Source organism: Denticeps clupeoides, unplaced genomic scaffold, assembly GCF_900700375.1.
Source record: "Denticeps clupeoides unplaced genomic scaffold, fDenClu1.1, whole genome shotgun sequence".
NCBI classification, from domain to species: Eukaryota; Metazoa; Chordata; class Actinopteri; order Clupeiformes; family Denticipitidae; genus Denticeps; species Denticeps clupeoides.
The window spans coordinates 81,444-96,194 of record NW_021629779.1 but is presented as its reverse complement, the minus strand read 5'-3'; the positions used below and the strand labels follow the sequence as shown (position 1 = coordinate 96,194).

Here is a 14,751-nt window from a genome sequence, read left to right as displayed (position 1 = left end):
GGGCACGTGGACAGGAAGATCTACATGTGAGAGGAGAAAGGCCTTCAGACCCCCTCCTGCATTAAAGTGCTGAGCGATCACGTCAGCAGCAGGAACTCAGACTTTCACTTTCCGGAAGGTGGGTCTCCTCACCACAACAGGACACGGGGTGGAGGAGGACCAGACTTCTAGAGACCCTGAGTAGAACCGTGAGCTGCTGGTTGCTCCTCAAATTCATCTCTATTTTTATAAGTTCCAGAAGAAACACACCCGACCATTAATATTAATGAGCCCATTTATACCGTCAACAAACACCAGCGGACAATAAAAAGCACCATCAAGCGACGTCGAGGAGAACTTCCAAAAAGGACCTGGGACCTATTTTACAATTAAAATATAATAAGGAAAGTGTGTAAACGCATGCCAGAGACTGTAAATAAATCTTATTAAATCTTTCCTGATCGCCCAAGTGTTGTGTTTTATGCCATTATGGGTTCAGGTGGAAATGTATGAAAAACCAGCACGTCCTGAGGACCACGGTGTTACGGTATCTTCTTATTTATTCAGCTATGATGGAAATTAGGTCTGATGGAATTCATGATCCGGACGGTGGCCCATCTGCATGTCAGTCTTTTACACCAATAAAAATGGGACGATATTCCCTATTTTTGGGATCTCCATGTCATGCTTTATTGTATGGAACTTCAAATTTCCAAAAACAAGTCCACCATTGTGGAGTAGATCCCAAGCAAGTTCTGTCTGTTTGGGCCACCGTACCAGTGATGATCGAACGCTGGACCTGGTCCTTCCTGGAAGTTCTCACAGAAAGCTGTCGCAAGTTCCACCCAAGGTGATGAGATGACTGTTCCTGAACTCTGCTGACATCATCATGCACCTCCCATCATCTCTGACACACCATACTGTCCCACATCAGGTTCAGTCAGAGCTCCACACAGGAACCCAGGAACCATATGAAAGGTGATAAGAACACAGAAGAGCTGTCAGTCCACTAAACAGATATAGATTTTATTATTTCATCTGTACCAGTACAGAGAAGACACACGTCTGAGGCCACGGATGAAGGCCGGGACTGTTAATGTCCTCTAGCTGTTGGACCGGGAGTGTTTCTGGACATAGTTCGTGTTCTCTCTAACCTTCATCCATCTATTATACATATATTATACATCCATATATTATACATATATATTTTTATACCTGCAGTCAGGGACTCTATACGTTGTACGTTATACGTTAGAAACTCAGTAGTTTTAGACTCTTGTTGAAGGAGAAATCCGAGAGAAACACGAAGGATCTCATGACAGTCTGCTGATGGGCTTCTTTCCATCTGACAGTAGACGTGCAATAACATTTCATAACAAATAAGCATAAAGCGGCTCAAATACAAAAGTCCTCTGGTGAAATGGAAACAGGAGAAAAAAGCAGAAGTGAAAAGAAATGACACAGCCTCACGCAAGACGGAAAAAATGGCTCCACCACCGCCTCCATCTCCACCTCCACCACCGCCTCCACCACCACCACACATACATATTCATTTCCCACGTTTTTACATTTCATCTTCTGTAAAATGTGTCTGAGAACCTTCACTTTAAAACTGAAACTGGAACACGTCCGTCATCGACCACGCCCTTCACGTCCTGGACCAGAAATCTCGTCATTTAGGGGTCAGAGGTCAGCTGGAGGGTAGAATGAGTGGCACATACCACTATAGACAAAAAACGAGAGAATGGAGAGACCTAACAGACAGGCAGAGAGATGGACGGGCAGACATGTGGAACAGCAGGATGATCTTCTCACCTCCTCAGTCATCCTGCCGTGGTGAACGGGGCGCCAAGTCATGGTAAGTAGGCAGAAGCAGAACGTGCACAACACGTTCAACCACAGGAGCCGACACAGCCTGGAAGCCATCAGAACCGGTAGTGTGGGCCAGAGAGGAGTTCCTGGTCATCCACCTGCAGACACACGTCCTCCAAACTCACCACAAACCGCTGTGTACAGCAAAGCCCCAAAACTGCTGCTCAGGTCAGCGATTCGCTTCTCCAGCAGGTGGTGGCGCAGCAGGACGGAGCAGAACATCAAGACACACTGAGGAGCTAGAAGAAAACTAGAAAGACCAGGGCCAGAAGATGAACACGTCACACAATATTTTACAGTTCAGAAACCAAAAATACAACTGACGATCAGTCAATAGTTTCACTAAAAAAAAACATGGCCGTTAACTCTGCCCACCACAAAATAACTACAGACCCAGAATATTCTACATCTCACCTCTCCATGGATACATGTAGGGCTACAACGACAAATCGATTAAATCGATAAAAATCTATCACTACATTTACATTTACCAGACGCCCTTATCCAGAGTGACGTACAATCAGTATTGACAGGGACAGTCCTCCTCAGGGTTGAGTGTCTTGCTCAGGGACATGATGTTAGTAAGTGGGGTTTGAACCTGGGTCTTCTGGGTCACGGGCGAGTGTGTTACCCCACTAGGCTTTATTCGAGTGCGGAGTGAAGACTCGGCCTCTCTCTCTCTACGCACTGATGCCCGCAGAGTTCGGTGCGGAATATAAAAAACGAGCGGAGGTAGAGGAACGATACATAACGGCCAAAATGGCCACAATTCGCCTGCTAAACACGTGCTTTTACGCTGAAAGACACGTTTTTTATTAAAAAAAGCGTTGAAGTTAACGCCTGGTCTGTGCACGTACGTACTAAAACAGACCACGCTGTGACGTCAATCACGAACCGCCGAGGTGCCACTGAGGTCCCCTTGATGAAGGTACCGTCCCCACACACTGCTCCCCGGGCGCCTGTCATGGTGCCCACTGCTCACCAGGGGTGACGGTTAAATACAGAGGACACGTTTCACCGTGTCACCCTGTGCTGTGCTGCAGTGTCTCACGATGACAATCACGTCACTTCTCACCGCTGAATCCCTGTAGCATCAACACCGTCTGAGCGGCTGTTTTCTGCAGCAGGCGAAACTGAGCCAGAAGCACGTGAACATTCTCACATTTCTGCACTGCAATGAAAAGAGTCTGAGTGAGTGAGGGAGGGAGTGAGAGAGAAAGTGTGTGTGTGTGTGTGTGTGTGTGTGTGTGTGTGTGTGTGTGTGTGTCTGCATTATAGCGTAGAGAACAAGTTCTGATATTCAAACAAATTACTTTATTTCGTTATTATTATAAAAGCACAAGGAGCAATATTTTAGTTCCATTTTTGAATAAATGGTTGGAAATGAATGCTTTTCTAGTTGCAGCCCTAGATAGTTCAGGCCAAAAGTTTGGACACCTTCTCATTCAACGTGTTTTCTTTATCTTCATGACCATTTACGTTGGTAGATTCTCACTGAAGGCACCAAAACTATGAATGAACACATGTGGAGTTCTGTACTTAACAAAAAGTGGAGACCTGACCTCCACAGTCACCGGACCTGAACCCAATCCAGATGGTTTGGGGTGAGCTGGACCAACAAGTGCTAAACACCTCTGGGAACTCCTTCAAGACTGTTGGAGAAGCATTTCAGGTGACGACCTCTTGAAGCTCATCGAGAGAATGCCAAGAGTGTGCAAAGCAGTAACCAGAGCAAAGAAACTAGAATATAAAACATGTTTTCACTTATTTCACCTTTTTTTAAGTACAGAACTCCTCATGTGTTCATTCATAGTTTTGATGCCTTCAGTGAGAATCTACCAACGTAAATGGTCATGAAGATAAAGAAGACACGTTGAATGAGAAGGTGTCTAAACTTTTGGCTGGTACTGTACATGTCATGTAGCACAACACACACACACACACCTTTGCCTTGTCTCCACCCACCTTCACAAAGTCACTGATAGTCACAAAGTGTTGCTGTGTATCACATGAGACAATCACTACACTTTACTTGATAGCGCTAAAACGGACGCTGTCCATGTTGTAGCCCAACGCAGGAGACGCACAATCATCATCATCATCAGAATGTATTTGAAGCACATTGAAGGTGCTTTAAATAAAATCTGCTGTAAGGAGGACTTTTGAAATGTCAATCAGTGCCATTTATTGATCCAGTATATAGCAATACAAATGCAAATATTATGCAAAAGTCACATAAAATATCCACTGTAAACACTTAACAATTCACAAGAAAGACCATATGTACAGTATATTTACACAAACACACTTTCACACTCACACACACACACACTTGCACTGTAACAGCGTGGCTCAGTTGAGGCGGTGATCACCACGAACGATGGTGGGAGATGTTCCTCCTCCAGGGTGACAGCGTGTCCATCTCATCCTGCCGGCGGCCTGGTGCTCTTCATTCTGTCAGGTGATGTCCCTCGTCACTCGTCTTCATACCGTCTCAGTAACATTAAATGAGAAAAAGACTGTTTTTTTCTCCTTCATCCCTCCGGTTCTCTACTGGATTCCTCGGAATAAACACAGAGCGAACACCATGGCAAAGAGCTGGAAACGAAGAGCAGAGTCACGTCACCTTTATTAATACACATCTTACCATGTTTCTCCACAAGAGGACGCTGCATTACACGGAATGTCCGGCTTTACCTCGATAGTGAGCACCACGATGGCGAGCGCTCCGGCCAAGTAGATGTACGTGTGGAAATAGTCGACCACGGCGGAGTAACAGCCCTGTGGGGGAGGAATGGCGGGAGATGAAGGAGCGTGTTGCACGAGTCCTGCGTGTGTTTGCGTGTGCGTTCGCGTGCTGACTTTGTTGTTGTACGGCACCACGCTGCCTTTCAGACACTCCTCTTTACTGAAGGAGGTCACATCACCGACGACTTCGCTTCTTTGGCAACAGACTTCTGGCACAATCTTGTTTTGGTTGAGGAGCCTGAAGAGACTGTCGTCAAAGTCCTCAGGACTGTTCACTCCACAGCAGTCGAACTGAAGAGCCAAACAACAGGCAGCATTTACCACCGCGGTGCTCGTAGTGAGAAGATATCTCATCTTCTCTCAGCTTCCCAGTTACATTTACATTTACCGCATTTACCAGACGCCCTTATCCAGAGCAACTTACAGTCAGTAGTTACAGGGACAGTCCCCCCCTGGAGACACTCAGGGTTAAGTGTCCTGCTCAGGGACACGATGGTAGTAAGTGGGGTTTGAACCTGGGTCTTCTGGTTCATAGGTGAGTGTGTCATGCAATCAGCACTCAGCTTTTAAACCACTAACTTCTAAAAAAAAAAAAAAACTCTTTTCTACTTTTCCATTGATGTGTAGTTCATTAATAAAATCCAACCAGATTGTTCTGCTCTGAGGTGCTCGAGAAGGTTTACGTGCAGGATTGACATTGACACCAGAGAGTGAACAGAACAGGAGAAGCAGCTGACTGTGGACATGATGGCGTTCCACGTGGAGGAGAGGACATCGCTGCTGTTGCTGCCCTGGTAGTGGCGCTTCAGCTCCCTGGTGAAGTATTCTCTGGTGAGCTGCAGAGACAAGTGGACATGGATCAGGTGGGAACCGCTTTAAACCCACCGATGGACAGGGTCCACACTTACATGTTCCCGGAATATGAAAGCCAAGATGGCTGCTGCCAGCTCTGCCAGGAAGATGACCAGGATGAGCAAGAAGAACTGAAGAGACGGAGAGAGGAGGGACAGGATTTTCAGATACTCAGGAAAAGACAGTGTTTAAGAGTAGAACCTGGATTGGATGACTGATGATATCACAGTTCATGAAGATTTATATGGATTTATGTGAACTCACGAACAGCAGAAGACACTTGTTCTCACGAATGGCCCCACAGCAACCCAGGAACCCGAGCAGGAAGAGCAGCAACCCCATGGCCAGGATCACGTACACTCCAGTGAAGAGGAGAGGGTTGGCTGCAACGATCTCACGGAAACCTGTGGGGTCCAGCAGCACCCAGACGCCCACACCCAGAAGAAAGGTGCCACCAAGCTGTGAAGAGGAGATGGAGAGAAGGTGAGCATGAAGATGAGCGTTTCACAGTCCTTCACCTCCAGCAGCTCAGGACACTTACAAAGATGAAGAAGTTGAAGATGAACATGAGGTATTTGATGCAGCTGAGACAGTCTCCCTCCATTGTGGGACCTCCAACTGAAGCCTCGCTGTGTCCCTGTTGAATTCAGAAGATCATTAAATAAATCAGATAATAAGGGGAAAGGACAGAAGGCAGCAACTGCGAGTTATTTAAATAACTGCATGACTCAAACACACACACACACACACACACACACACCACAAACAACAACCCCTCGCCAGTGAACATGAGACACCTCCTACAGAGGACAGACCATCAGCATGAGTCAAACACCAGAACAGTGTGTACTGTTCTCTCACACACACACACACACACACACACACCATCTCATGTGGATACAGCTAGTCCACCTCTCTTCAGCTTTGTCACATCAAACTACGCAACCATCCTGGTTCCTCTGAAGAAGATGCAGGAACGTAGCCCTGCCTAATTACCTCCGCAGACACTAATATATGCTAATCTTCAGTTAACGACTCATTAACAGCGAATCAGGGTCACAGCTGCCGGATGCAACGTGTGGTCAGAACAGGCAAGATGTTTTCTCCTGTGACCACAGTCACACCCACACAGACCCACTTCAGACCTTCAGGGATTAATTTTCCAAGGTCTGTTTAAGGTCTTCATAATTTATGGTGTGTAAGAAATTGTATAAGAAATATGCTGCTGCTGTTGTGACATCTAGAGTCCCCAGAGTTTTACCCGAAGAGCCTCCTGTCAGGAGAAGTGGGCTTCCTCTGAGAACATTTTTTAATCTTCTAATCTCCTTACTCTTTCAATTACTCCTCACCTCTCTTCCCACCTGAGCCCATGACCTGATCCCTCACTGCTGGAGCTTCAGAGGTCGCCTCACTCTTTGATGATTAGCTGCGCTAGTTAATAACTTCAAACCACACACAGCAAGAGCCTGGAATATTAAATCATCTCCCACAGCCTGGCCCTCTGAAAATCATCATCGTCATCAACGTTCCAGCCTGTGCCTTTTCCTGCATTAAGCTGCTGTCGCTCACACCACATCACCACTTCAATCACTACCATCATTACCAACAACACCACCATCACCACTACAATCACTACCAACAACACCACCACCATCACCACTTCAATCACTACCAACAACACCACCACTATCACCACTTCAATCACTACCATCATTACCAACAACACCACCATCACCACTACAATCACTACCATCATTACCAACAACACCACCATCACCACTACAATCACTACCATCATTACCAACAACACCATCACCACTACAATCACTACCATCATTACCAACAACACCACCACCATCACCACTACAATCACTACCAACAACACCACCACCATCACCACTTCAATCACTACCATCATTACCAACAACACCACCATCACCACTTCAATCACTACAGTCATTACCAACAACACCACCATCACCACTACAATTACTACCATCATTACCAACAACACCATCACCACTACAATCACTACCATCATTACCAACAACACCTCCACCATCACCACTACAATCACTACCATCATTACCAACAACACCACCATCACCACTACAATTACTACCATCATTACCAACAACACCATCACCACTACAATCACTACCATCATTACCAACAACACCACCACCATCACCACTACAATCACTACCAACAACACCACCACCATCACCACTTCAATCACTACCATCATTACCAACAACACCACCATCCCCACTACAATCACTATCATCATTACCAACAACACCACTACAATCAATACCATCACTACCAACAACACCACCACCAACAACAACACCACCATCACCACTACAATCACTACCATCACCACCTCACAGGAATCACTACAAACAAAACAATCACCACCATCACTACCATCACTACCAACACCACCATCATTACCAGCATCACCACAATTACCACTAATACAAACACGACCATCACCACTACAATAACTACAATCACCACCACACCACAATCACCACCATCAGCACAATCACTACCAACACCAACATCACAACCACAATAACTGCCACCACCAAAATCACCTCCACTCCCACCACCACCAGCACCTACCCCACCATTACCATAACCTGTCAGAACTTTGCTGAGAGGAAGAACTAAAAAGTTTCTGGCCTCGGAGCATGAAGAGGCTGCAATCCAAGCGTGGTCCCAGCTGGAGTGTAACAGAGTCTGGGGGAGAGACTCATTGAACACACTGATCAGTGTTTTTACACCATCTGCAGATCCAAAAGACCAGACGAGGAAAAGAACCCGACACTGAATATTTCTGGTCATAAGCCTCCAAATGTGGATAATAAGGGCAACTTAAGCTCCTTCACCCACAGTTTCTTCACCGACATTTTCAAGATCATGAATCTGCAGCTCCTCATTCTTATTCAGGAATTCTATTCTGTTAATACAGTAACCAGACTGCTCATTTCTAGTATCTGGGTTCAGGTTTGAAGGTTTGAGACAGAATGGAGAAGAAACGCTGGACTGCATGTGTTTGTTGAGCTAGGAAGCTCCAGTTATGCTCCTGAGATGTGTCTGGAATATCAATGTGGCTTAACGACCCTCAGATTGCCGGAGCGGGCGAGGCTGTGAACACACTGGATGGTGCACAACGTGTGAGAGGTAATAAAAAACCAATCAGCTGGTCCCTGCGCGGTGCTTCGGCTGGAATCATTTCTCCACCACCCTGTCAGGTCAGAGCAGAATCAAACCAAACCAGAATCGATTCGCCCAAGGCCGCTGGCAGCACAGTAAATCACACAAATGAAGATCAATGGGCGCGATCACAGAGATAATCAATATGGGGACAGGATGAAGCTGATCGAGATGAAAGAAATCCTCCATACCATAGGTACCTGTAAACGTGTCTCTTCTCAGCAGCTTCTCCTGCTCCGTCTTCAGCTGTGAACGGGACAAAAACACAGCTGGGTCCGATCCTGACACTGACATTGTTGTAAGTCACTCTGGATGTTGGTGAGTGACAGGAGAATGGTGGACAACATCTCCCACCCCATGCAGGAGACCCTGACTGGACTGAGCAGGCTGCAGCACCACGATGTGGGACGGAGACTCAGAAGGTTGTTCCTGCCAACCGCTGTCATGCTCGACATCCAGTCCACCATCTCCTCTTCTCTTAAGATCAATATGTCTATATCTACCCACTCTATAAATATGTACAATCTCACAAATACATGTTTTATGTATAAACAGACATATTTTTTATTTTTACAATTCACATTCAATAGTTTATTTTTCTATTCTAGGAATATTTATTTGCTTATTATTTGCTTACAGTGAACTTTTATATTATACAGTCGACATGTCCGTTCTATTGTATATTGCTGCTCATATCTTGTACTGTCTACTTCCTGCCATGACGATGTAAATGTCCCACTTGTGGGACTAATAAAGGATCATCTTATCTTATCTTATCTTATCTCATCTCATCTCATCTCATCTTAGTGACAGAGGAAACGTGAACTGTCCCTGTAACTACTGATAGTAAGGAGCTCTGTATAAGGGGCGTCTTGTAAATGCTGTAAATGTAAATCACCAGAATCTGGGGTAACGCCTGACTGAAGGAAGAGAAGCAGGAAGTTCAGTAGGAAGGAAGAATTGTGATCAATTAGTAGTAAATCTTCACATTGGACACATGATAACAGATATCAGGTGATCCACATTAAAAGATGAGATCTATATAGAATAGATATATATATGTGTGTGTGTGTGTGTGTGTGTGTGTATATATATATATATAGGTGTATATATATATAGGTGTATTCCATGTGCCCTTAATTTCAACCATATTCTGGATGTTCTCATACCAACGTGGATCCATGCTTGTCTCACGCTGACAGTAAAGGGAACTGGAGATAAAAGTGAAATGAAGTCTCTGTTGGACATGGTGCACATGGTCAGCAGTAACGAGGTGAATTTCATCTGTGGCTGTCAACGGGCGTCCTGCTCACCACCCAGATCTTCTAAATCAACCACAATGTCATTCCACAGTGAGCCCCGCACCCCTGTACAACGTCCAGCAGGACTGGATCCAGGACACTGGGCTCAGCAGGGTTCCATGTGCCACTGACTGCGCCCACAAGCGGTTAGTCACTCCACCATGTCCTCAAAAACAACAGGAGGACAGGAGGTTTGGCTGGAGCTCCAGCCAGTCCAGCGACTCATGGAGATGGTGCTGATTCATCCGATCAGTATAAAAGTGGGACAAATTCCAACAATCAAGCAGTTCTAGAATTAGAACCTGGACCTGAATCTCCTCAAGTCTCTGTAGAACATGACACAGAAACTGGACTCCTGCCTCAAGTGGAGATGAGAAGAGGGAGTCTTCTCCATTATGAGACCTGGTCAGTTTTTTAGACTGACTTTGCAGTGAAAGACGGGGAACTTCATGTGGAGAATGTCATCAGAGATGAGCATACACACACACACACACACACACACACACACACCACATACACAATTATTCTAACACACACACACACACACACACACACCCTTGATCTTCCATAAATGTGCATCCTTACACACACACAAAATAGGATGGGGCTGGCGAATTCATCAGGAGCAGATGGCTGAGTGCTGTGTGTGTGTGTGTGTGTGTGTGTGTGTGTGTGTGTGTGTGTGTGTGTGTGTCGGTGACTCAGCACACACACAACACACTCAGGCCTGTTTACACACACTTGTGAGAGGCGATGAAATCCTGCACCTCCACACACGGCCTCACTGGTGTCTCTCTTTATAACACTAACACAGAACGTGGAGCAGCTCCCCTCCACTAAACTTCTGCCCTGGTCTCTGGAGCCAGGTACGGTGGTGAGGTGGAGCCTTCATGGGTCAGAACATCCCACAATTCAACAGCACGAGCTGGGCGCCGGATGAGAAATGAAAATGACGTGGAGGCGGAGGGATGGACGCCTGTTCATTTCCCACCCAGCCTGCAGGGAGAGAGGAGAGCAGAACGTCCCAGCCACCATCAGCCTCCGTCTGTTACATAAAGGACAGGCACCAGAAATACTCCACAACATGCTGCAGGTGTGCTGGACCTTCTGGACTTCTGCAATGAGAAATGGTTCCATCTACAGTTGCTGAGCAACATCAGAAATTCGGTAGGAAGCAGAAATAAAATTAGATTTCAGGGGTGCAGATGTCCTTTCTTGTGAAAATGTCACCCAGCTTTAAACTGGCTGGACTGGGGGTATCTGGGGAACAGATGAAGACGCCCCGACTCGGCTTGAGTTCCGGCTGAAAGAGACAGAGAATCTCAGAGGAATGAGAAAAAGGGTACAGAGCATCAGCTGTAAAAGGTCAGCCATTTCCCAACACACACACACACACACACACAGCCTTCAAGCCCAGAGAGAGCCTCTGACAGCCTGGCCCCTTCTGATTGGTCCTGGCCAGGTTGCCAGGTTGGAGGATCTGGTGGAGCCTGAAACTAGCACGCGGCTCCCCAGAGACCAGCGGCAGTGGTGGGAGACGCGATCGATGCCCCCGTTTCCCCTGGCACACAGTAAACCAGTTCAGGATCTGCTGCCATCTGCTTCCTCTTCTGCCGCTGGCTCGATCGTTACAGAAGAATTCAACTAACATGAAAATGACGCGGAATGATCCAGAAGGCCGTCTCTCTCATTCATCTGTTGCCATGGAGATCGCAGAGGTGGTCAAGCTGGGTCAGTGGTGGCCAAGCGGTTAAGGAAGCGGCCCCGTAATCAGAAGGTTGTGGGTTCGAATCCCGATCCGCCAAGGTGCCACTGAGGTCCCCTTGATGAAGGTCCCGTCCCCACACACTGCCCCCCCGGGCGCCTGTCATGGTGCCCACTGCTCACTCACTGTGTGCACCGTGTGCTGTGCTGCTGTGTATCACATGTGACAATCACTTCACTTTAGCTGGGTGAGCGGAAGCTGAAAGTGCTCATGGGTAAAATAGATCCACAATTCATTTGAACTAATACTGTGAGTGACCCCTGACCCCTCAAACCCTTGTACCTCCATACAGTCCTGGGTCAACACTGCAATGCTGCAGGATTTGTAATTGTGTATTGGTGTAATTCTGAGGTGTTTTAAACCTTTACAGCACTAGATGCTTTCAAAATATGTGCAGTTTATGAATTTATACTTAATGGAAAGTGAAGTGATTGTGAAGCACAGCACATGGTGACAAAGTGAAATTTAACCGTCACCCTTGGTGACAGTGGGCACCATGACAGGCGCCCGGGGAGCAGTGTGTGGGGATGGCACTATATACTAAATACATCCACACACTGATATACTGTCATATTACTACTACTGACATTATTATCATAGTATATCATATACCGTATACACTATATACTAAATACATCCTACTACTGACATTATTATCATAGTATATAATATACCATATACACTATATACTAAATACATCCACACACTGATATACTGTCATATTACTACTACTGACATTATTATCATAGTATATCATATACCATATACACTATATACTAAATACATCCACACACTGATATACTGTCATATTACTACTACTGACATTATTATCATAGTATATCATATACCATATACACTATATACTAAATACATCCACACACTGATATACTGTCATATTACTACTACTGACATTATTATCATAGTATATCATATACCATATACACTTTATACTAAATACATCCACACTGATATACTGTCATATCACTACTACTGCCATTATTATCATAGTATATCATATACCGTATACACTATATACTAAATACATCCTACTACTGACATTATTATCATAGTATATAATATACCATATACACTATATACTAAATACATCCACACACTGATATACTGTCATATTACTACTACTGACATTATTATCATAGTATATCATATACCATATACACTATATACTAAATACATCCACACACTGATATACTGTCATATCACTACTACTGACATTATTATCATAGTATATCATATACCATATACACTATATACTAAATACATCCACACACTGATATACTGTCATATTACTACTACTGACATTATTATCATAGTATATCATATACCATATACACTTTATACTAAATACATCCCCACACTGATATACTGTCATATCACTACTACTGACATTATTATCATAGTATATCATATACCATATACACTATATACTAAATACATCCACACACTGAAATACTGTCATATCACTACTATTACCATTATTATCATAGTATATCATATACCATATACACTATATACTAAATACATCCACACACTGAAATACTGTCATATCACTACTATTACCATTATTATCATAGTATATCATATACCATATACACTCTATACTAAATACATCCACACACTGAAATACTGTCATATCACTACTATTACCATTATTATCATAGTATATCATATACCATATACACTTTATACTAAATACATCCACACACTGATATATTGTCATATTGCTGCTACTTTTCTGCCTGGTTTCTCTAATTTGTCTCGACCTGCACTATTTTATAGGTCAATGCACAATGTCCACAATGTCCCTTGTCATGTTTTTGAGTTATTTCATTTGCACTGTGTCTTTTTGCACCCTATGAATCTCCAAAGCTTCACAACGTTGTGTGTACTTGTGTATAGTGAGAAGACAATAAGTGGACTTAAACTTTGACTACAGGTAACTGGGAACGTTGTACTCATGTGTGGTTCCACCCAACACACACTTGTATACACACCATCAGTGTCAACACACACTACCCCATACAAATTTACTATAAAGACCTACAGCTGGCCCAGATACACACCTCCTGGTCACTTCCATCCTGTTCCATCAAGTTCCCTTTAAACAGAATCATCATTTTACTACTGTTCCTACGTCCACAACAAAACAAGGAAACGGAGCAGAAGGTGGAGATGAAGAAGAAAGAGGATGAGAGTGAGGGCTCTACACACACTCAGTGTGTGTGTAATGGACTAAATCTGCTGGATTGAGACAATTCCATGAAGTGCTAACACTTCGGTACTGTGAGTGTGTGTGTGTGTGTGTGTGTGTGCATGAGACTTGTTGGTTCATTCAGTCTGTTTGTGTCTGTAGATGTCTGGAGGGCTTGGCAGGGTGGGCAGGTCCCACTGAATCAACATCTCACCGTGACAGACAGACAGGCTGGATGTTTCTGAGATGATGGAGATGGAGGTGAGGAAGGAAAATGCTCCCTCCTGCTAATGAACCATGACAATGTGATTAAATTGCGTTTCTGGAGGTGACCTTGCGATCCAGAAATAAAGTTCATGGCTCAACACAAAATAAATTTGAGTAAATATCATGCACAATAAAGTTCTGTCATGAATAAAGCTTTCTGAAATCCGTTTCAAATTTTTCACTTACCACCAAATTGTGATTCAAGTCTGTAAAATGTCACAGTTTTTACTGACAATGGACACATGAAGCATGTAAAGCTGAAACTCACCAGCAGGTCTCCACTACGTTCCTCCGTTCCTCCGTTCCTCCACTCCTCTCTGCTGTTCTCTGCTCTACTCCTCTCTCCTCTCATCTCCGCGTGCTTCGACACACCCCGGGTGGGGCTAGACTCTGACAGGCCACGCCCCTATCGAGGGATTTCAGCCAGTAGCACCACAGCTGCTCCGCACATTTATAAATACAGCATAATACTCATTATTAACTCTCCAGTTCATTAGGAACAGGTATAATGAAATAATAAGGAGTAATACTTT

General features: G+C 44.7%; 2 protein-coding genes across 5 annotated transcripts in view; one reads left to right on the top strand and one right to left on the bottom strand.

The window, feature by feature from the left end:
- spi1b (Spi-1 proto-oncogene b) overlaps positions 1–445 on the top strand; it is a 4,657-nt gene extending 4,212 nt beyond the window's left edge. For both annotated transcript variants that reach the window (XM_028966001.1, XM_028966000.1), the window contains exon 5: positions 1–445. This exon is cut by the window's left edge and continues 284 nt beyond it. In XM_028966001.1, coding sequence (XP_028821834.1) covers positions 1–30 — 30 coding nt within the window. In that variant the 3' untranslated portion in view covers positions 31–445.
- A 3,566-nt stretch (positions 446–4,011) lies between these two features.
- Positions 4,012–14,556, bottom strand: LOC114773840 (tetraspanin-18-like). 3 transcript variants are annotated; one of them, XM_028966003.1, is made up of 9 exons: positions 14,487–14,556; positions 8,868–8,922; positions 5,993–6,088; positions 5,716–5,910; positions 5,508–5,582; positions 5,337–5,435; positions 4,714–4,890; positions 4,549–4,632; positions 4,012–4,449 (listed from the first exon to the last, which is right to left on the bottom strand). In XM_028966003.1, the coding sequence occupies exons 2-9, from the start codon at positions 8,868–8,870 to the stop codon at positions 4,402–4,404; spliced, it is 777 nt and encodes a 258-aa protein (XP_028821836.1). In that variant the 5' UTR covers positions 8,871–8,922; positions 14,487–14,556; the 3' UTR covers positions 4,012–4,401. The 3 variants fall into 3 exon arrangements, 2 of the variants coding, with proteins under 2 accessions (XP_028821836.1, XP_028821837.1); XM_028966004.1 differs by having other exon boundaries at positions 8,877–8,922; positions 14,487–14,554; XR_003744484.1 differs by lacking the exons at positions 4,012–4,449; positions 4,549–4,632 and having other exon boundaries at positions 4,749–4,890; positions 5,024–5,435.
- Between the last annotated feature and the right edge of the window lie 195 nt (positions 14,557–14,751).

Bases quoted from the DNA above. Each gene is read 5' to 3' on its own strand.
- LOC114773840 (XM_028966003.1), bottom strand. The intron at 4,891-5,336 runs GTCAGCTGCTTC...TTGGCTCTTCAG, and splicing joins GGAACGCCATCATGTCCACA to TTCGACTGCTGTGGAGTGAA. The intron at 4,633-4,713 runs GTCAGCACGCGA...CCTCCCCCACAG, and splicing joins TGGTGCCGTACAACAACAAA to GGCTGTTACTCCGCCGTGGT.